This window comes from Clinocottus analis, unplaced genomic scaffold (assembly GCF_023055335.1).
Source record: "Clinocottus analis isolate CAN_PGR_092001 unplaced genomic scaffold, fCliAna1.0.p SCAF_40, whole genome shotgun sequence".
Classification (NCBI taxonomy): domain Eukaryota; kingdom Metazoa; phylum Chordata; class Actinopteri; order Perciformes; family Cottidae; genus Clinocottus; species Clinocottus analis.
In genome coordinates this window covers 508478-531843 of record NW_027176154.1, presented here as the reverse complement: position 1 = coordinate 531843, position 23366 = coordinate 508478, and the positions used below count along the sequence as shown (strand labels likewise).

Genomic DNA, 23366 nt, shown 5'->3' with positions numbered 1-23366 from the left:
GCATTGCGAGATTCCGCCTCCGTTACTGTGGTGACGGAGTAAGTTTTAGATCAGAGACGGTTGACGCCGAAGAGAAAGCAGCATTTAGCTAACTATACATACAGGTAAGCAATAAAAGTATATGATACATGCACGATATGTGCAATAAATAGGATAGAATCATATTAAATTACGTTAACTAACGAAGTAAAGCAAACAACAGTGCAACGGCTTTATAGAGGAACAGTTACCGTTAATTTACAGGTTTTAAGTGTCATATAACAGCTAACTTAGGTTTGTTTTTTCTAACAACGAGCAATATACATTTATTAACTCAAACTGACGTTATAGTTTATTATAATTATAATAATGAATTGTATTTGTATAGTGCTTTAAAAGGTACTCAAGGCACTATTACAGGTGTGACAGGTGAGTAATTAATTAACTTAGTAAATAACTTTCAACTAGCTAAGCTAGCTAACTAATGCTAAACCAACCGTTGTTGTTGTGAAATGTAACATTTACTCAAATTCAAGGTACAGTACTTGATTATTTTCTACTGTTTTACTTATCTGGCAGCTTTGGTTAACATTATAAAATAAGATGTCTGATTATAAACCACACGAGGAGCTCATAAATAACATGTTGCATCAATCAACTGGTCTTCAATCATTTTATTTTGTGTAGTTGTGTTGGACAAAACCAACTTATGGCTCTGCTTAGTTGGGACAGCATTTCTCATTATTTTCAAACCACCAATCAATCGATTTACCGACAACATAAATCAGCAGATTAATCCATTATGATGATAATCATTAGTTACTACAACAATAAAAACCTGCTTATACTCATCTAATAATCTAATATATAACAATGACAGGGGACAATGAGTACATTTTCCTGACTAGACTTACACACGTTTACTTGCCATGTAACAGAGTATTTTTTATAGTTAAGGATCTGAGTACTTCCTCTGTGTCTTTCTCTTAAGAAGTGACCATGAGGACGTTGACTTCCAAGCGAGGCCAAGAGGAAGTCGTGAGCATCAGGAGGAGCGAGTCGGCCGACGCTCAGGGGATCCACCGCCTCGTCGGCCCCTCGGCTCTGGCGGTTTTCGGACGGGTCAACGTCATCCATCTCCTGTAAGACAAAACCTTTCTTCGCTTAGTGTCTTCAGTAAAGAGCCTCAGGAACAGGCGTTCTGTTCAGAGGCTCACAAGGGCTCTGGTCATGAAAAGAAAAAGAAACTATGACAATAACCATTAATGACATAGTTTGATTTGATTATTTATTTACTTTTTGTTCGCACTATGTATATGATTCACTCTGTTTAATGCCATACATTTCATAGACACATTCATGTATTCATACTTCGCCATCATATCAAAGTTATCCATTGGTAGTTTTTTCTGCCTATACAGAATTTTACAGTTTCACACATTATATTCATGTATTTACAGTATATGCACGTTTCTACTTTTTTGCACTTCCTGGTTGGATTCCAATCTCCATTTTGTTATGCTGCTAATTACCCCACAGTGTCTGTACAGTGGGCTCTAATGAAATCTCTTTACTCTACAAAAAGTAGAATATTGAGGATAAAATAAACAAAATAGTAATTCTCCACCTGCTCCTCTCTTCACCTGGATCCTTAGTTCATTCATGACAGAAATGTATTTAATCATATTTTGGCTAAATTATAATATGAGCGGAAAGCAGAGAGGTGGATTATTTTATGATACAGAAGTAGTTTGAGAGGTTTTTTCTGTTTGTCAACGCGGCCATCTGATCTTGCTCTCCTGGACCCTCCAGAGAGAAAGCCAACCTGGCCGTGACTCTGGCCAATGGAAAGGAGGAGATTCTGGCCCACGCTTCCTTCTTCGATCACCCCATGGGCGACGTGGTGGATCAGACTCGCTGGGAACTTTTCCTGCAGGGAGACTTCAACGCTAAAGCGTGCACAGTCAGTATCATCCGGCTCTGAGAGTTGTTGCTGTTGTTGAGTTGTTGCTGTTGTTGAGGTTCATCCTGTTCATGTGCGCCGTTTGTTTTTACTGAGCGTGAGACCTGCTCTGATATCTCGCACTAAGACTTTTAGTTTGAGGTAAACTTTCCAGCTCAAGTGAACAGAAAGTCAACGTCTCACTCTTCTTTCCCCCCGAAGCCTTTGAACACGCTCTTCCTCCACCTCTTCGTGGCGAAGCCGGATTTTGCTGCGGCGAGCGCAAAAGAAATAATGAGGTATGAAAACATAACCGGGGTTCTTACAGTCATGAAAAACCTGGAGAAGTCCAGGAATTGTAACATGGTTATTTCCAGGCTTGGAACAGTCTTTGAAATATAATCCCCAAAATTGTGTAAAAGTTGTGTAAATGTGTTATATTATAAATACTACATTTTATCACTTTTTACTGTTTACACACACATTTCACACACTGTTTGATCATGGACATTTGGTTTAAAGTCCTGGAAATCCATTGGTCAAAATGTATATGAACCCTGATATAAGTATTTTAATCCAGAATATTTACTTTCCACATATAAAGTAGAGTTATGCCCGTGAGACTGTCAAGGGTCCAACTCCCAAATCTCACACATATGAATAAAAACGTGTCTCTAAGGTTCTTTGGTTATGATCAACCTCAGGACGCAGACTCATGGAGGTCACTGGCTGGGTCTTTGTGTGTTCATGCAGGGCCGTCTTCAACGCCGTGGCGGAGCTGGAACACGTCTGCCTGGTCGGCCCGAACAACGGCGCTTTAGGTGAAGAGCTGCTCGACGTGAGCTGTCGTTGTCTCGTCCGTCACGTTAACCTCTCCGGTCTCTGTGATCGCTGCTGAAGCAGAGCCGGCGCTGGACGAGTTGTTCCGGCCGCTGCGGCCCCAGACGGACGGCGGGCCTCGCCGCTCGGCGCTCGTCTGCCACCGAGGAGAGCACTGCCCGAAGCTGCACGTGCGCCAGGCCAGGTGAACCGCAGCTGAATCTTGTTTTTTTTGGAACGCGAGGGACCATTTATGGACCGAGGAGAAGCGACGTCGAGACGCTGACGGCGTCTCTGGTGTCCACCTGTCAATCACCTCGTAGCCCCGCCCCTAAAGGGTCCTTTGCTTCATGGTCTGTTTGACTCTAAATGACCATAATTTACTAAATTAACCTGGAAAAATTGTTATTTCCAGGCCTGGAAAAGTCCTTGAAAAAAAATATAATCCCCAAAGTTATGAAGGTAGATTTGTGTCTTTTTTACCCAAGCAAAAAAAATGCACTCAAAACTAAAATTTTCTCTAAAAAAAAATGCTCTTTTTTTCGAGAATTTTTTCTTTGAATGCTTTTTTTTTTTTTTTAAGAGCTGTTTTTAAAAACATTTTTTTAGCAATTGTTATTAATTGAGAGCAAAGATTTGGAGATAATTTACTTACAAACTCGAAATTTGCTTGGGTAAAAAAGACACAAATCTACCTTTTATACAAAGTTGTGTAGAAGTGGTGTAAATGTGTCATATTCATGACGTTCATTTACGCTGGGTTTAAAATAATGAATCTGCTTTTAAAAGAAAGAGGCTTAAAATTCTATCGACATTATCACAAATAAATACATTCAATGTGTAAAGTTAAAGCCGCAGTAATGTCTCCTTTTGGCCACTTGGGGGCAGCAGAACTCCCCAACAAGCTGAGAACTCCGTTAAATCTTAAATTATGGGTTGAGAGTATTCAGTGTGGTATACATGTTGGTGCTTTAAGACGTGGGCCACTCTCTCTCTTTTTGTTTGTTTACATCACAGGCTTGAGGATCACGATGACATCATGCACATACTCGAAGAGCAGGCGAAGCACCTGCCGGCCTTCACCCAGCCGTCCTTCCTATCAGAACTCCTGGAGGCTCAGAACGAGAAAAGTCACGCCGGCGTTTGTGAGGTTTGTCCAAACTTTCACAAAAAACACCAATTTATGCAGATGATGCTTTGACTGGTTGTCAGGAAACCCCCTGCTGGGACCCCCCTCCCCCCCTCCCGGGAGGCCACAGATCCCCCCCCCCCCCTCCCCGCCATGTGTTCGCACAGCATATGGCAGACACGAGCTGATACTCAGCCAAGACATGCTCTCACTGAACATATTGTGTCCAGACATCTGAAGCATTTTGGGGCTTTTTGTCTGAATGTGTCGGGGCGCTCCGTGGACAAACAAACACCCCCCCCCTCAACCCGAGGGCCACCAGGGACCGGAAGCCACAGAATATGTCATTTAAATATTAATCTGGGACAACATGACGCAAAACCAGCATTCAGACACAGAACCAACCACCACATTTTAAGACCATGTTTATAGATATTAAAAACCTAAAAGGTCTGCGTGACAGCTGTTCTGATGCTGTGCATGAGATCACGTGATCTCTGTCGGAGCTTTCTGAAGTGCAAGGCGAGGTTGAAGAAGACCAGTAAAGATGAGTGAAAGCTCCATATACGTTCTTCTTCTTCTTCTTCTTCTTCTTCTTCTTCTTCTTCTTCTTCTTCTTCTTCTTCTTCTTCTTCTGTGAATCTTAACCAGTAACATAGACACTGATATTTACACATCTGAACACACAACTCTCATTATGCTATTTTATCATAGCACAAAAAGCCCTAGCGGTTACAGAGATGCACCTTTTCTCAGTTTGGTGTCTTTCCTGAAGGTTGAAGCGACTCCTGCAGCATCAGGAGGCTGCAGTCTTGTTGCTGAGTGTGACCGTTTGCTCTCACAGATCGGCGGCGTCGCCATCGGCCTCGTCAGCGTGACGCGCTGCGTAGATCTGAAGCGGCTGAACGAGCTCTTCGACTTGAGCGTGTTGGACGGTCTGAGCCGGCCGGCGGCTCCGAGTCCCGCCCCGCAGCCGCTGAGCCCCTCCCCGCAGCCGCTGAGCCCCTCCCCGCAGCCGGTGAGCCCCGCCCCGCAGCCGCTGAGCCCCGCCCTGCAGCCGCTGAGCCCCTCCCCGCAGCCGGTGAGCCCCGCCCCGCAGCCGCTGAGCCCCGCCCCGCAGCCGGTGAGCCCCTCTACGCAGCCGCTGAGCCCCGCCCCGCAGCCGGTGAGTCCCGTCCCGCCGTCACTGAGCCCCGCCCCGCAGCCGCTCAGCCCCGTGCCGCAGCCGGTGAGCCCCGCCCCGCAGCCACTGAGCCCCGCCCCGCAGCCGGTGAGCCCCGCCCCTCACGTCTCCTCACATTCGCCGCTTCTCACATTCAATGGAAGTGTTTCAATAACCTTCAGCGTTCGTCTCTTCAGGATTCCAACATCGCCGGCATCCAGTGCTTTGTTATTGACAAGGATTACGAAACCAGGTAAAGTCTGGAGTATTTATTTATTCTCTATTTCCTAAAGTTAAAGGACAACTTGTAATAATCTCTGTTGACAATAAACAGAGTGAACCGACACCTCGTTAGATCTAGTCACAAGTATCCTGATGTGTCCATTAAAACACATCAATGAGCCTCACTGTTGTTCCTTCCTCTTCATCATCATCATCATCACACTGTAGTGTATTCTGACTGAATCACGAAGATAAACACTAAACGTGGATTTATCCGCCGCTGAAAATAGTCCCCAACAAATGCTCTAGTTCCTCCTGTTTGTTTGTTTGTTTGTTTGATAAAAACTACAGCGACCAGCTGTTTTAGGAGATTACAGAGACTTTATTATACATCACACTACGTATGTGAGAGATGCTTTCACATCTTCAGGAGGAACCAATGGGAGCTGAGAGCCACAGACAGGAAGTCAGGAAGCACTGAGAGACAAACAAGTTGTTGTTTCGTTGGCTCCGAGAAAAATAAAAAATAATGGCTAACTCATCCTTTAATTGCAAAATTACTATATATATATATATATATATATATATATATATATATATATATGGGTGGGTGTGTTTGTACATAGTCTTGAGCTCAAGAAACTCACGTTGAAAATGAAACCTTCCAATTTAAATTCATGTATAATCAAATCTTTTAACAGGTGAGATGACGTGTAAGCCGAGTAAAAGTACGAATAGCTACTTTATTGTGTTTAAAAACACAAGAATTTCAACAGAAAGGTGAAAGAAGATGAAGAAAGACAATTCAATTCTATAATCAGATACTACAAGTCCGTCAAAGAGAGGTTGAAGCATCTTTAAACTGTAATAGATTAGCGTGGCTCTGGTCCAGCGTGACTTGGGTCATGTGTAGCCTCGCAGCAGGAGGAGAGCGACGGGTCCTTGGCTCCCGCTGAGCTCCTCTCGCCTCCCAGCTGTTACTAAATATGGAGGCGAGTCGCTTCCTGCCGAGTGTGAGCATATTATTAATGAGCGCCGCGCTCCCGAGTGACAGCAGCGGGCCGGCCGCTCGGCCAGTTGTTCCTCCGCACTGACGCGCCAGCTTTGGCTTCCGGGTTTGGCATCCACACATGTTATCACTAAACACTGTCTTCTTCTTCTTCTCTTCTTCTTCTAGATCAGTGGACGTTATTTCATATGTCTTCAACCATTTCCCCGTGAGTATATCTCGTCTTTGCGCGACAGTAAATACGTTTCTTGAGCTCATGATGTGTGCAAGAAGTTAGAAAGAAGTCCCATCGTGTGAGATGAGCTCCTTGTGTCTGTACCAGAGGTTATTGTGTCTGTGCCAGAGGTTCTTAATCTGTACCAGAGGTTCTTGTGTCTGTACCAGAGGTTCTTGTGTCTGTACTAGTGGTCCTCAGTCTGTACCAGAGGTTCTTGTTTCTGTACCAGAGGTTCTTGTGTCTGTACCAGAGGTTCTTGTGTCTGTACCAGTGGTTCTTGCGTGGGTGTACCAGAGGTTCTTGTGTCTCTCTTTCAGGATCTGGACTTCTGCATCATCTCTGTACCCACGACCTGCCCTGAGTTCCCACTGCTGCAGAGCTTCATCAGAGTGCCGCCTCGCACCTCCATCTCGCCGGCCAGAGACCTCTACGTCCTGCACCGCGCCGGGCTCAGGTGGGCCGACCCGCGAGAAAAATAAGTCAAGTGACGTTAGCTGAAGGATCTCCGGAACCACGACGTTGATAAACTTTATTTAGGTTGCTGAAGAACAGCAAAGCATTGTGGGAACCCTACGAACTCGTAGGAGTCAAATAAAGTGTGATAGATCCTTGTGGGTATATTAGTAAAGTCCTTCGTAAAACCCTAATGCTTTTGTTTCATTGACATTTTTCTTGACTCGATTCTTTTTTGGGGAATCTTGGTCAACACATGCTTGTTATTGAACTAACGATGTGCTCCTGTCACTGCGGTTTGCTGTCGCAGCGGCGTGGAGGTGAGGCCGGCCGCGCCCGCAGACCGGCCGGCCATCTCCGACCTGGTGGCGGATCTGAAGCTCGGTGAGTCCCTGCTGCAGGACCTGGACCGCTACCACGAGACCCGCAGAGACACGGTGAGATGTACAACACACACACACACACACACACACACACACACACACACACACACACACGGCTTGTGTCTTCATCTCTGTGCTCTCTCCTCTCGCAGGACGGCGTGCCGCTGCAGGCCTTCGTGGCTCAGCTGCTGGGGCAAGTCGTGGGGGTCCTGATCCTCCGGGACGAGCAGGTCTGTGTCCTCCGTGGTGCGTTCAGGGTCTGTGTCCTCCGTGGTGCGTTCAGGGTCTGTGTCCTCTGTGGTGGGTTCAGGGTCTGTGTCCTCTGTGGTGCGTTCAGGGTCTGTGTCCTCTGTGGTGCGTTCAGGGTCTGTGTCCTCTGTGGTGCGTTCAGGGTCTGTGTCCTCTGTGGTGCGTTCAGGGTCTGTGTCCTCTGTGGTGCGTTCAGGGTCTGTGTCCTCTGTGGTGCGTTCAGGGTCTGTGTCCTCTGTGGTGCGTTCAGGGTCTACACATTTTCATGTAAATCAGACATATTTACAATAATATCAGTGTTATTATCACAAGTCTGCTGTCAGATTCAGTATCGCTGAAAGCTGCGCGTGAAGTATGACGTCCACTCGTTGGTCACGTGACCGCGTCCTTCCCTCCGTGTCTCCGTCAGGACGTCGGCTACATCCGAGCGCGCTACAACGTGGAGAGCTTCGTCTACTTCAGCCACCACGCCGCCGAGGAGCACGCTCAGGTGCTGCACCTCGTGCTGCATAAGCGCTGCAGCCGCTGCAGCCGCTGCAGCCGCCATTTCTTCAAGGAGGCGCTGCGGCTGAGCCGCCGGACCTGTCTGTTCCTGAGGAGCTACAGCCACGCCCACCAGGAGGTGAGCTCACACACACACACACATACGCTCACACACACACACACACACACACACACACTGACACGGTGTCCTCTCTTCTCCCCTCAGACTTCCTGCGTCCCCCATCTTGACTTCGTCCTCGACTGCTCCGTCCCCGTCCGCCCGCGCCGTCAGATCGTGTTCCCGCTGGAGGAGCTCGGCATCAACGCGCCGGCTCGGCAGATCACGCAGGAGCAGGTTAGAGTGACCACAAGAGGGCGCTGGTCAGACTAACCACAAGAGGGCGCTGGTTAGACTAACCACTAGAGGGCGCTGGTTAGACTAACCACTAGAGGGCGCTGGTTAGACTAACCACGAGAGGGCGCTGGTTAGAATAACCACTAGAGAGCGCTGGTTAGACTAACCACTAGAGGGCGCTGGTTAGACAAACCACGAGAGGGCGCTGGTTAGACTAACCACTAGAGGGCGCTGGTTAGACTAACCACTAGAGGGCGCTGGTTAGACTAACCACTAGAGGGCGCTGGTTAGACTAACCACTAGAGAGCGCTGGTTAGACTAACCACTACAGGGCGCTGGTTAGACTAACCACTACAGGGCGCTGGTTAGACTAACCACTAGAGGGCGCTGGTTAGACTAACCACGAGATGGCGCTGGTTAGAATAACCACTAGAGGGCGCTGGTTAGACTAACCACTAGAGGGCGCTGGTTAGACTAACCACTACAGGGCGCTGGTTAGACTAACCACTAGAGGGCGCTGGTTAGACTAACCACGAGAGGGCGCTGGTTCAACACCATGACTCACGTTGAGGCACAGAGGAGTCAGCAGGGTGTAAAACAGAATGATGGAATGAGCTTTACACACATACACACACTCTCCTACACAGACACACACATACAGACACACTGACACACACACAAATGTTGTGTTGTAAAGTATGGACAATGGAGTAGCTGCAGTCAAAGCAGTGGAAGTGCAGCACTAAAAGGAGAAGAGGCGTAAACAGGAAGTAAACGTGCTGCTATCAGCTGAATCCCGGTGATGGCTGCTCTTGTCTGTGTTCCTGCTGATGTTAATGCGGCCGTGATTCATCTCAATGTCCCGCTCTTCACCTGTGTACGGCGTGTACGGCGCCGCCCCGCGGGCCCGGCGCCCGCGTGATGGTTTCCCTCCATCATGATCTCAGATAAGAGCCTCGGGACCGTTAATCCGATCCGAAGCACCTGTTCCCTCTCCGTCAACACGGGATCGTATTACGGCGACGTGTGGCCGCGCTGAGGGAAGGAGAGCGGCTGCACCTGCTCCACCGCATGCAGATGAGGCGGCGGCCATGTTCACCTGATGACCTCATCTGCTTCATTCCTGCAGCATTCAGATGGATGCAGACACACAGGCTTGTTTTTACCCATGCAGTGACAGTAACGCTCAATGAATGTCAAGAAACTGCGTCTACATCACACTAAGGATGTTTAACTGGATGATGGATGATGATAATAATATTATTAATAATAATAAGAAGAATATCTCCATCTGGTTCAGTGCAGCTTCTTAACTGACGGCTGCAATTATAATACATGTTATTCACTATGAAGGTAGATTTGTGTCTTTTTTACCTGAGCAAATTTCTAGTTTGTAAGTAAATTATCTCCAAATCTTTGCTCTTAATCTAAAAAATTGCTCTAAAAAAAAAATAATAATACGCTCTCAAAAAAAAAAAAATGCTCTCAAAACTAAAATTTTCTCTCCAAAAAAAAAAAAATCCTCTCAAAGACATTTTGGTTTTTTGAGAGCGTATTTTTCTTCTTTTTTTTTTTAAAAGCAATTTTTATTAATTGAGAGCAAAGATTTGGAGATAATTTACTTACAAAGTAGAAATTTGCTCGGGTAAAAAAGACACAAATCTACCTTCATAACTGACATGTTGTGGACAATAACACAAACTTGCCATTGCAACTTCAGACCTGAAAACAAGTGATCAAAAGCATTACAAATAGAAAGAGAAAAACAAGTTAAACCCTTTAAAGTAGTAACCTTTTTATTGCTTCAATTAAAACTATAAAACGCGTAGACATTTCAACTCTTTTATTTTCCTGCTAATCAAACCCAACGGCATCTCGGAGTGCGACAGATGTCGAGCACACACGCCCTCCTGGAAATTATTTGAATATTACACAAAGGTTAATTTCCCCCTCGGGTCGCCCTCCCTCTTTTTCCTCATCTTTTTTTCGCTCGGTGCTGTTTTCATCCAACAAGGTGCATTGTGGGGCCAATCTGCCTAATTACAGATGATGTAGGAGCCATTAGCGCGAGGACCAGAGACGCTCTTTGGCGGAGGAATTAGGACTAATTCCCGCGGGACTCTTTTGTGGTGATTGCGGAGAAGTGTTCCTCAACCGTCAGGTCACAAGTTTGATCCCCGAGGCTCCGTCTCATCACCACCTGAAGCGGCAATTTTCTTATTTTTCTAACTGCTTTATTTTATTTTTATACACAAAGAGCCAACGTCTGGTTGCCACCAAGTGCAAAGTACGAATAAACGCATTTAAAACAAGAGAACCTCAACACATCTTTCCCAGAGGGGTCAGTCTGCAGATTACAACAAGACAAGTTCATTTCATTGGACAAAATGAGAAGCGCTATTAACAATAGCAGCACTGCTAACGGAGATCCAACAGGATGAGAGCTGGTAACATTAGCAGCACCGCTAGCTCTCCTCCTGTTGTTTCTCTGTTAGCGGTGCTGCTAACGTTAGCTCTTCTCCTTTTGTTTCTCTCTTAGCGGTGCTGCTAACTCTCCTAGCTCTCCTCCAGTTGTTTCCCTGTTAGCGGTGATGCTAACGTTAGCTCTTCTCCTTTTGTTTCTCTCTTAGCGGTGCTGCTAACTCTACTAGCTCTCCTTCTGTTGATTCTCTGTTAGCGGTGCTGCTAATGCGCTCAACACAATAGAAACAGGTGGTCGTGATAGAGGATCGGGGCTTTCAGCTGGTTCGTGGTTATGCTGACATGCATTTCTGTGGGATATTTCCCTCTGATGGTGACCGTCTCGCCCCCTCTGCTGCTCTCAGGCTCCGTTTGCTCTCAGCCTCATCAGCAGGAAGTTGACCTTGGAGCCCAAGGTCACCGTCAACGCCAGGATCGTGGTGGTCGGGGCGTCGGACACGGGTTTGTCTTTCCTCGAGGTGCTTTGTCTCTGGTGAGTCTGCCAGAGCGCCATTTGTCTCCCAGATACCAGATAGGCCTGTATATAATAATAATAATAATACATATACATATATAACCCCTCATTCTCCGTTAGCGGTGCTGCTAATGTTACTAGCTCTTCTCCTGTTGGTTGGAGGAGAAAACTTTATTTACAGCGTAATAGGTAACGTTAAACTATATATATATATATATATATATATATATATATATATATATATATATATATATATATATATATATTATACTTTATACTTTATTTACAGCGTAATAGGTAACGTTAAATTATATATATATATATATATATATATATATATATATATATATATATATATATATATATAGTTTAACGTTACCTATTACGCTGCAAATAAAGTTTTCTCCTCCAACCAACAGGAGAAGAGCTAGTATATATATATATATATATATATATATATATATATATATATATATATATATATATATATATATATATATATATATATATATATATATGTATATATATATATGTGTATATATATATATGTATGTGTATGTATGTGTATATATATATATGTATGTGTATGTATGTATATATATATATGTATGTGTATGTATATATATATATATATGTATGTGTATGTATATATATATATGTATGTATGTATATATATGTATATATATATATATATATATATATATGTATATGTATGTATGTATGTATGTATGTGTGTATATATATATATATATATATATATATATATACACATATAAATATATATATATATATATTTATATGTGTATATATTCATTATAGAAATAAAAAATAAATAAACTGTCTATATGTACTGACCTTTTCTGAGTTCGTAGCAGCAGTGACAAATGAAGTCACAATTCTTCCTCCCTAACCACACCGGATTAACCTTTTAAGGGGCCCTGAGGGCTTCCCCCCTACACACACACACACACACACACACACACACACACACCTCTGACCATCTGTGCCTTCTGTATGAACCCTGTCGTCTCCAAGTTCCCATCAAGATGAGCACAGCAGTCTGAGCAGCTCTTCATTATTTGCTTTATTCTGTTTTAGAGGAAGAGTTTGTGATATTCTGGATTTTCTTCTTATGTCAAAGAAAGTGCTCATGGTGACATTTCTGAAATCGCTGCGTGCTGCAACACAAACCAGAACCAGAACTTCGAGGTCTGAAGTATTCACTTCATCACCTGAGAAAGCACCCAGAACCACTGAACCCCAGACCTGAACTCCTAAAGCCTAGAACCTCCAGAGCCCCAGAACTGAAGGTGGAGCAGCCTTCATGACTTCATGGCTTCATCGTCTTTCATTTCCATCAATCTAATCTCTACTAAATGTCACTTGACTCCGGGTCGGCCGTCTCCTGCTCCGTCCGATTCAGAACCGGGGCGATAGCTGCCGGGCTAACACCTCGAAGCCGGCAGGGTCTGGCGAGGGGCCCGACCATGCAGCTGTGGCGAGAGCCATGCAGAACCCCTGCCCCCCCCTCCCCCTCCCTCTCTGCCCCCTCCCTCCTCCGCAGATCTTTAATTAGCAACCGCCGGGCTCTGCGGCAGCGATCTGGTTTGGCCGTCACTAACGAGTCGACTAATGAGGCCGTTAGTGTCCGCTGGACTCACGGTGGATGAGAGGGTGAATGATGGGTCAGTTTGGGGGGCCTGCTGGGCCTCTTCTTATCAGCCCTGCCCAAACATCCCCCCCTCCCCCTCCCCCAGCCCTCCATGTGCTCTCTGAATGCAGCAGCAGCTTCATTACAGGCCCTGACGGGGTCAGACAGATAAAGAGCTCGGCCCTCCGCTCGCTGCCGGGTTACGGGCCCGTCTGGCCCACGCCTGATAACGGAGCAAATCCAGGGCTTCTGGACCCCCCCCTGCCCCCCTTCCCACCACCACCACCTCACCCCTCATCCAGATCCACCAATAATGGGCCTTAATGCCTCACTGCCGCAGAATAAATCCACCTTCTGGCAAAGATTAGAGAGGAAAGTTTGACCGCGCTGGTCGTCTGGCGGCTGGTTGTTGTTGTTGTTGTTGTCGCTCAGAAGGACACAAAGCTCAGACTCCACGTCCCAGAACCCTTCACTTTTTATCATTGAAGTTATTTAAGCAAAACGTATCTGGTGTGCAGCTTCTCACACGGGAGGATGTTTTTGCGTTTGTGAGGAAACGAGGGATTAATCCGTCAATACAAACATCAACAGGTTGTGATTGATAACCGATGCTCAGCTGTTGTTTGTTGTGTAGTTTATTGCAACATTGTTTCTCTCCGAAAGAGAACGTGTGGCTACAATCCTTTATGACGACTTCCATCGACACCTTCTGTGGAGTTACTTATCTGGAACATTTCATATATTTGAGTCGCTTCACTCTTTTCTGTCCCACGACGTCACAACATCCGGTTGGAAGAGCAAACTGAAGATCACTAATCCACCAGCTAGGTGTCAGTTTATCTTTAAGGCTCCATAAGCCGCCATCATCATCGTCATCATCATCATCGTCGTCCAACCCGCTTTCATCCGGTCCGCTGTGATGGAGGTCTGAGATGGAGCTGAGATAAGAGAGGAGCAGGAGGCGCGATGAGGCTTAAAGACTCCGCTGGGCTCCGTTATCTGCCCGGTAACAACCTGCAGGACATTTACATCACAAGGGATTCGTCGTGTACCACGGGCAGTAAAGGAGGAGGAGGAGGAGGAGGGCCGAGCGTTTGTAAGCTTGGGTCAGACTCGGGCCCCCGGGCCTGAAAGCGATGGTTCAGTGATAACACACACAGTGACACACAATAAAGACCATGTAGGTGATTGACAGCCGGCCGTGTGAACAGACCCGTCTTTAGTTTGTTTGTTAAACGACGTCACAGCGTCAGGAGAACGAGGCGGCGGGTCCGTCCTTCAATCAGAAGACCGGTGGTTCGAGTCCCGGCTCCGCTCGTCCACGTGGACGCGTCCGTGAGCGAGACACTGAACCCCCGAACCGCTGAGTCTGTTTCGTGTGGACGTTCGTCTCTCTGGATGAAGGCGTCCGCTAAATGAAATGTGTCCTCTCGCAGTCCGCACCTGAGGTTCAACTACCTGACGCTCGTCTCCACGCACGGGTTCCCCGGAGACCACGAGGACGACGGCTTCCTGTCCACCAGGTGAGAGGGATGTGTTGAGCGTCTTCCAGGGTTCTTACGGTCCTGGAGAACCTGGAAGAGTCCTGAAGTTTAAAAACAATCCTGGAATTTGTTTTCAACTTATACTGTATGCTTTGAATCCTTAATGTTAGTTTAAATACTACATTTGATCACTTTTTACTGTTGACACACATATTTCACTAGATGTTTGCTCATGGAAATTTGGTTCAAAGTCATGGAAAAGTGGTTCAAAGTCATGGAAATTTGGTTCAAAGTCATGGAAAGGAGTCCGGTGGCTTTGGAGAGAGCTTCAGATCCCGTCTGAAGGAAAAGTACGGCATCGATCAGTACTTGAGATGCTTTGATGCTGGTTTCGGACGCCATGGTTTTCGGGTATCAGACAGGTGTTTGGGTCTCGTTCCTGCAGTCACGCGTACAGCAGCGCAGACCTGGCCCGGCTGCCTCTGCACGCCGGCGTCACCGTGGTGACGGGGAAGATGGTGGGCATCCACAGGAAGTCCAAGCGCATCCGGGTGTCCGGCGGCGCCAAGGTGCCCTACGACCACCTGGTCCTCTGCACGGGCCTCCAGTACCAGGTGAGACCAGGAGACGCTGCGACTCCGAGACCACACCGACCGCGAGCATGGAGAATAATGTTTGCTCATAAACGTGTGGTGAAAAGTCATGGAAATCTGGTTTAAAGTCATGGAAATCTGGTTTAAAGTCATGGAAATCTGGTTTAAAGTCATGGAAATCTGGTTTGAAGTCATGGAAATCTGGTTTAAAGTCATGGAAATCTGGTTTAAAGTCATGGAAATCTGGTTTGAAGTCATGGAAATCTGGTTTAAAGTCATGGACATTTGAAAATATTCATGTTTTTTAAAAACGGGAACTTAATGATCTCTGCATCCACAGGGTGTTTAACTTCATTTCAAGTACGACAGTAGCACAACCCTCGTGAGGAGAACTGGTGCAACGTGAATCCATTTGGAATAGTTGTTATTCTGTCCGTATGGATCAAACTGCCATTGTGGATCCTTTCACTGTTTTTATGACTGTTTTACTTTTTATGCGTCTCTTGCTGCTGTAATCCTGCAATGTCCCCACTAACGGCTCATAAGATAAGATAAGATAATCCTTTGTTAGTCCCTCAGTGGGGAAATTACAGGATTACGGCAGCACTGCTCACAAGTAATAAGATAAAAGAAACAAGTAATATAAATAAACAATAGAACGGTAATAAACAGATTGAACATTTAAGAAGATTAAGAAGAAGAAGAAGAATCAGCAGTAACAAAGAAGAATATTAAATTTACAGATGGAATAGAAAATTGTATTTACAGATTAAAAAAATGTACAAAGTACTGAAAAATAGAGTGAATATTGCACAAGTGCCTGGATTAAAGTGATCTCATCTTAACTGCCTCTTTCTCTTTCGGGTCGTGGTCGCTGGACGCCGACGTGGCGCCGCAGGTTCCCCGTCCCGCCGGCGTGGACCTCAACCCGTCCGGCACAAACAAATCCCGGTACAGCGGGCCGGTCCCCTCCAACCTCTTCACCCTCAACGACCTCCACGACTGCGCGGCTGCTCGCCGCTGGCTGCTCGCCAACTTTGTGGAGCTGGAGGGTAAAGAAATACACACACACACACACACACACACACACTGAACCTAGAAGGGATGCGTGGTCGCGTGTCATTACTCAGCCAGTCGGCGCTGAAGTGCCTCGGTGTAATTAGCAGCTAATTAGCTGCAGAGAAATCTTTCATCTCTGCCAATCAGGGCGGCGCTCTCGCATCGCTCTCTGAGAGTCATCAAGCACCACGTTAATCTGCCCTCTGAAGGAATTGTGCGGCGCGGGAGAGTGAGCGCCTTTTGTACGCACTAATTAGTTCATCCCAGTCATGAAGGGAAAACCATTAATACATGCAAATCACAGCAGACTCCAGCAGAGAGATACCATGTTTATTTCCATATTTTAGTAATAATAATAGCGGAGAGCGAATGTGAATATTAGACTGAAGCGGATGTTGCGGTTCTGTCTCGGCTCTTTGAGGGGAAACAAATCATTTCATGAAGAGATGGAAGCTTCTCTTCCAGGAGCTTAGAGGAGACAGACGATGACACATCGGAGGAATAAATCCCCAGATTGTCTCTGTTGTCCTGAGGTACAAGTCCTGTAACGCGAGTAGAGAGCAGAGCCGTTCCTATCGATCGCTCATCAGTCTGTTCCTGCTTTTCATGTCCGCTAAAGAAAAGTGAGTTCTGACAAATAAAGAAAAGTCTCGCTGTACCGCCTGGTTTTCTATTTTTTCAAGGACTTCATTCTGCATTCTTTTGTTTGTGGACGTAGAAAAGCTTGTTTCCTTGGGTGGATCTACAGGGGTATGGATTTATTGACGAGGCTTTTTGTCCCAGCAACCTCGGTGGTTTCAGCACCACGGACAGAGAAGCACAGAAACACAGAAACAAAACCTTCTCAATGAAGCGAAAGTAGCTGCAGAGTTTAGAAATCTACAGTTTCACACGAGGTCACGAGGTCACGAGGTCGAGGCTGCTTTTAATTTCATGTTTTCCACTTTGCAAACGGCTGCATAAGAGTTCCTTCCGCCCGCAGATCCGTAGTTATCAATGTTATGCGAACACTCATCGCTCAGGGCCGCAGCCCCGAGAGGGAAACGGTTCAACGTCATGTGACGAGGAACAGCCAATCTTTTCTTTCTTCTGTAAATGTCCGTCTGCGGTACATTTAAAGGAGGAAGATGGTTATTGACGTAAGCAAACGAAAAGAACACCAACATATGTTCAGGCCCTTTCCTCTAAATGTCATCGCTAAAGTAAAGTGTGTGTCTGCAGCCATGAGGGCTGTTTCATAATGTTATCATAAAACACATGTGAGATGTTCAGATGTGTAAATATCAGTCAACATGTTTCTAGTTAAGAGGAAATGAAGACACACAGACACAAATGACAAGGTTTCAGGTCCAACTGTGAAAAAAAAGAAATTTCAGGATGTTTTTTTGTTTTCACTAAATGTTTTGCTCATGGAAATTGGGTTATCAGTCGTAGAAATTTGGTTACAAGTCATGAAAATTTGGTTAAAAGTCATGGAAATTCATTGGTTAAAATGTGTCTGAACCCTGGAACTAGAACTCCAGACTCCACCTTTTAAAATGCTCTTTGTCATAATGTCATCATTAGTAATAATGATAGATAATAATATATATATATAATGAATGATTCTCCGGCGCTCAGTCTTCATCGGTTCCTTCCTCGTGTCTCTCCAGACGCCGCCGTCGTCTACGGAAGCGGCCTCGACGTCTTCACGGCCGCCGAGGCTCTGCTAGGCCTCGGCGTCCGGGGCGACCGCGTCCACCTGGTCCTCACGCCGCCGGAGCCAGGGGGCGCGTCCGGCCTCGGCGACCCCGTCGTGGAGAAAGCCGTGGCGGTGGCCCTGGCGGAGGCCGAGGTGCGCGTCCACCGCGGCCGCCTGCTGGCCCTGATGAACGACGGCGGGCATCCGGAGCCGCTGGCGTCCGTGACCTTCAGCTCCGATGCGGAGGAGCCCCTCCTCCGGCTGCCCTGCGGCGTGAGTCCTCTTTCTGACCGGTTTCAACCGGTTTCAACTGGTTTTTACTGCTCCTCCAAGCAGCAATTCTCTCTCCCTGGCTTCCTCCTTCCAGGTGTTCATCAATCTCTCCAACAGAGGAGTCGACTCCGACGCCTTCCGGAGCATCAGCGGCTCCTTCCTGGTCTTTGACGGCCGGCTCGTGATCGACGCCACGTTCCACACCTGCGATTCGTCGATTTCCGCCGCCGGACCGCTCACCAAGCTCTCCCGCTGCTACTACGCGGACGAGTGGTCGCACGGCAACTTCAACGCCAAGGAAGTGGGCCGGGAACTGGCGGCCATGTTGCTGCCGCTCTTCGACCCGACACTGCAGGTCGCGGTGGAGCCGCCGCCCGAGCCGAATCGCCTCCTGCCGCACTACAAACAACCCAAGATTCAAGGTCAGGGGTCATGTGTGGGACGTGTGGAGCAAACTAGATGTTCAGGGGTCTCATGGGGTTCTGCAGCGAAGTCCAGAACCAGGTTTATCTCCACGATTTTGTACCTTTCTGTTTATCAAACGCGAATCATAGACTTCTATACAACCAGAGGAGTCGCCCCCTGGTGGTCAGGAGAGAGAATGCAGCTTTAACACATGAAGCATAGACTTCTATACAACCAGAGGAGTCGCCCCCTGGTGGTCAGGAGAGAGAATGCAGCTTTAACACATGAAGCATAGACTTCTATACAACCAGAGGAGTCGCCCCTGGTGGTCAGGAGAGAGAATGCAGCTTTAACACATGAAGCATAGACTTCTATACAACCAGAGGAGTCGCCCCTGGTGGTCAGGAGAGAGAATGCAGCTTTAACACATGAAGCATAGACTTCTATACAACCAGAGGAGTCGCCCCCTGGTGGTCAGGAGAGAGAATGCAGCTTTAACACATGAAGCATAGACTTCTATACAACCAGAGGAGTCGCCCCTGGTGGTCAGGAGAGAGAATGCAGCTTTAACACATGAAGCATAGACTTCTATACAACCAGAGGAGTCGCCCCTGGTGGTCAGGAGAGAGAATGCAGCTTTAACACATGAAGCATAGACTTCTATACAACCAGAATTCCTTCACAACCCAGATCTCAGGTCCTCTCCTGTGTTCTCCTCGCCTCTCGTCCTCTCCGGGTTTTTCTTGCTCTGCTTTTAATCTGACAGAATTCACGCTGCCATCATATGTATTATTTTGTTCCATGAGGCTTTTGTGGACCCCCCCCCACCCCCTTCCTCTTATTGTTCCCCCCCCCCTCCTTTATTGCCCCCCCCCCCCCCCCCGTGTCATTGTGCCGGCTCTCAAACCCCCGGCTGGGGAACAATGACGCATTGTGCTGCTGTACAGTCACACAGCCAGCGAGGCCGCTCGCTCGCAGCCGCCACTCGGCTGCCATGAAGCACGCGTGAACTTTTTCAGAGCGATGTGCGTGTGTGTGTGTGTGTGTGGGGGGGGAGGGGGGGGGCGAGGGTTAAAGAGGACGCTCTGAGCTCATTGCCATGACATGACCATCCTGCCGTTGTCACGGTTTCCTTCTGATAAAAGCTTCTTTCCCTCTGACACCATGATCGCTCTTTTGAAGGGACAACGTGTTCTTCATTCATTCTGTGTGGAGCTATAATCATGATTTTATTCACAATGAGCACTGTAAATGCACCTAATATCACCTGTGACAACGTGTGTGTGTGTGTGTGTGTGTGTGTGTGTGTGAGTGTGTGTGTGAGCAACTTCTTGTGTTGCTGCTATATAAATACTTTGTTTACAGACAATAATAAATACAGACTCTTTTGCTCTTTTTCTTCATTAATTGAATATTTTTCTCTCATAAATTGATCATCGTATTGATCAGAGTGTTGATCAGAGTATTGATCATCCTGACCTCATGGCTGCTCTCTCCTCAGGTGGGACGCTGCCTGGAGGGCTTCACTACCTGCACCTCACCAAACCGCCGTCCGGCAACCCGGCAGTCGCTCAGCAGGTACGTCAACAGACTGTTGTTGTTGTTGTTGTTGTTTTCATGGACCGCCGCAGCCTCGTTGATAAGTCTTGGTCTGCGTGAAGGTACAGGACGGCGATGGCGTCGGCGTCGGCATGGTGACGGGCCGGGCGGAGACGGGGAACTACTTCCACCTGCGTCTGGACGCCTTCGAGCTGGTGGAGACGCTCACCTGCTTGTCCCCGAAGCTCCTCCCCCTGCCCGTGCACAACTACCTGAGTCTGTACGGGAGGCACCAGCAGCTGCTGGGCCAGCTGAGCAGCCGCTACCAGCAGGGCCTGGTCCACGACCTGCACAGGTACGGCACACACACACACACACACACACACACACACACACACACACATCAAAACAACACAAACACTGTTGAGAGATTCTGGCCTGAAGTGTCTTTTGTCCTCATGTTGTCTGAGTGTTTGCTGGTGTGACTTTGTGTGTGTGTGTGTGTGTGTGTGTGTGTGTGTGTGTGTTAGTCAAACAGCGGGTGACCTGCTTCTGAGGTTCCAACACAAATGACCTCCAGATATGGACGTCTATTGTCCCGCCTCCTAATCTGTTTATGCAGCTCCCCAATCTGTCTTTGTGGAGAGAGACAAAGACCCCCCCCCCCCCGCCCCCGACACACACACACACACACACACACACACACACTTTACCCCCCCTGCAGAGGACGCCCGCCTCTCTCAGCTGACTCGTAAAGTCATTGTGAGGCTGACGAGCATCAGGAGCCGTTAAAATCATTGATTGACCGCATGAAGCAGAGGGTCATTCAGACAGTCCTGTGGTGTATGCGTGTGTGTGTGTGTGTGTGTGTGTGTGTGTGTGTGTATTCTCTCTTGTGTCGAGCAATGCAGTTCTGCAGACACACATTGATGGAAGAAGTACTTCTACCTGAGTAAAAGTACTCGTACATATATAATGTTTAAAACAATCAAAAGAAGTTCAGAAGTAAAAGTGTGTGTTTGTGTGTGTGTGTGTGTGTGTGTGTGTGTGTGTGTGTGTGTGTGTGTGTGTGTGTGTGTGTGTGTGTGTCTCTACAGTTTCTTCAGACAGAGCTGGTGCTTGGCTGTGTTTCATGACAGGTTCTCAGACTTTGAGGAGGAGCTTCAGCAGAACTCAGACACAGTCAGTGCTTTTTATTTATATTCTCATTGATTTAAAAGTACAACGATGCTGAATACAACATGTAAACCAGTCTGTACAACAACAACAACAACAACAACCTGTGGACATGAACATAACTCGTCCTCTGTGGTCCTGCAGGAGCTCGGGTCTCTGAGGAGCAGCGCTGTCAGGTATCTGACCTACAACAGGAACCTGCTGCCCATGTTCGCCCTCCCGGGACAGCTGTGATGTCACAACATGATGCTGTGACATCACAGCATGACATCACAGCATGATGTCACACAGTGACCTCACAGCGTGACCTCACACCGAGACGTCACAGCATGACATCATGTCATCACAGCGTGACAAAGATAAAACTTTTTCAAAGCCAGCTATTATTTTTGAGAAGTTTCTTCTTCTTCTTCTTCTTCTTCTTCTTCTTCTTCTTCTTCTTCCACTTTAATGTTTCTTTGTAGCTACTTATCTTCCTCTCTACCTCCCTCTCTCTCTCTCTTCCTCTCTTCTGTGTTTTTGTTTCGTTCCAACTGTAACTGAGTTTATGGCTGCAGCAGCGTGACCAATCACACGGCTGGAGATGAAGGTTGTGAGGAGGAGGAAGAAGAGGAGGAGGAGGAGGAGAAGAACAAGGAGGAGGAGGTCCCTCTCCAGCTGTATGGTAATGAGCTGAAGCCGTCACAACAACACATGTCGTCCTCCGGCTGCTGGTGCGAATCCTTCAGCAGCGACACGTTCCACACGTTACGTCATGCAAACGACCTGATGCCCCTGAACGCCTCACGCAGACATGTCATTCACTTATTTATATTATCTCCTCAAGTTAGAGTGCAATGTAAGAAATATCCATCCTATAATAACTTCAGTGTCTCCATAATGTTCTTCCATTCTAAGAGAGTCTGGTAATAAATAGTTTTAGTTTTTTAGCGGTATTCTGTAAAGGAACTTTTATCATTAGTGGCGTTGATAATAAATACTTTTCTTTACCCATTCACACTGATTCATGTGTTCATCAGAAGACAAGATTTCCCATGAGTATACGGTGTGCAGTAGAGGGCAAATTTAATGTGTTTTTCACAAGATCCTGACGTTTCTCTCCAGTCCAAGTATGACATCACGCGCTCTGAGCGGCCCAATACACACCGATGATAAAGACAGAAAAGGCGGGAAAAAAACAAAAAACAAAAATGCTGGCAGTTAGAAAAGTATAACAGATATCAATAAGTGGAGTCATGAGGTAACAGCTGAACGATTTGTCAACATTTTAAACGTGAGATGGCGTCTCTAGCTGAAAGCACGGCAGAGCCTTTAGCTTTGGAAGTTTAAGAAATTAAAAGCGGATTTGAAGATGTTCTTCATTGGAAACCATTTATTTTTATTTCGATGAAAAGCTTAATAATTTGAATATTTGAAAAAAATATTTAAAAATGTAAAAGCGTAGAATAATAGCTGAAGGTTTGTCAACATTTGAATCGGTGTCTCTAGCTGAACGTATGAAGAACCTGTTTGAAACGTTTGAAGTAGAAGATGATTTGAAGATTTCCTCACTGGGTCCAGTTATTGAAAAAAAAAAATCATAAAAAGCTCAATAATTCAAAAATTTGAAAAGTCAGAAATATGAAAAGTCATAGCCATCGTGTCCTTAAGTAGCTGAATATTTGAATAATTCAACTTTTTTCTGTAGCTGAAAATATGAAGGAGTAGATAAGGTCCAAAATACGTACGGCAGAAACAGAAGAATAATTTTAAGCTTAAGAAAGATTTGAAGAACAACTTGAAGTATTTCAACTATTAAAGTTTTGAAGAACAATTGTTCTTCAAAACTTAGCTGAAGTATTCCAACTAATAAGAAATATGTATAAACGGCAGCGTTTTGATGCTAACTTTGGACACTAAACCCAGCCAAACGCACCCTGAATGCAACTGGAACGAGTCTTTCCTTCATCCAGTGACCTCCCAGCATGCCCTGCGGTGCCGGCTGACCGGGTCCGATGTGACCTTCAGGCTTGAGGGTTCCTGTGTTTTACAGCTCCAGATAATCTCTGTTTGTCCCATTTGGTGACACAGAAACGCACACTGATTACACACAGCACGCGCCGCCGGTGTACTGGAGGCCAGATTGTTCTCTTGGGTGGAGGGAGAAAGGGGGGGGGGGGGGGGCACCA

General features: G+C 46.6%; 1 protein-coding gene across 1 annotated transcript; it reads left to right on the top strand.

Moving 5' to 3' along the window:
* Window positions 1–11: 11 nt before the first annotated feature.
* Window positions 12–22195, top strand: cfap61 (cilia and flagella associated protein 61). Its single transcript, XM_068598708.1, has 25 exons — window positions 12–104; window positions 971–1121; window positions 1792–1942; window positions 2144–2220; window positions 2675–2742; window positions 2825–2945; window positions 3758–3890; window positions 4714–5139; window positions 5229–5284; window positions 6431–6470; window positions 6797–6933; window positions 7243–7369; window positions 7468–7545; window positions 7974–8186; window positions 8274–8402; window positions 11228–11355; window positions 14425–14511; window positions 14918–15086; window positions 15964–16117; window positions 17777–18078; window positions 18173–18500; window positions 19985–20061; window positions 20145–20377; window positions 21120–21204; window positions 21343–22195. Exons 2-25 carry the CDS (start codon window positions 979–981, stop codon window positions 21430–21432), a joined length of 3552 nt encoding a protein of 1183 aa, XP_068454809.1. The 5' UTR covers window positions 12–104; window positions 971–978; the 3' UTR covers window positions 21433–22195.
* The last annotated feature ends 1171 nt before the right edge of the window (window positions 22196–23366 follow it).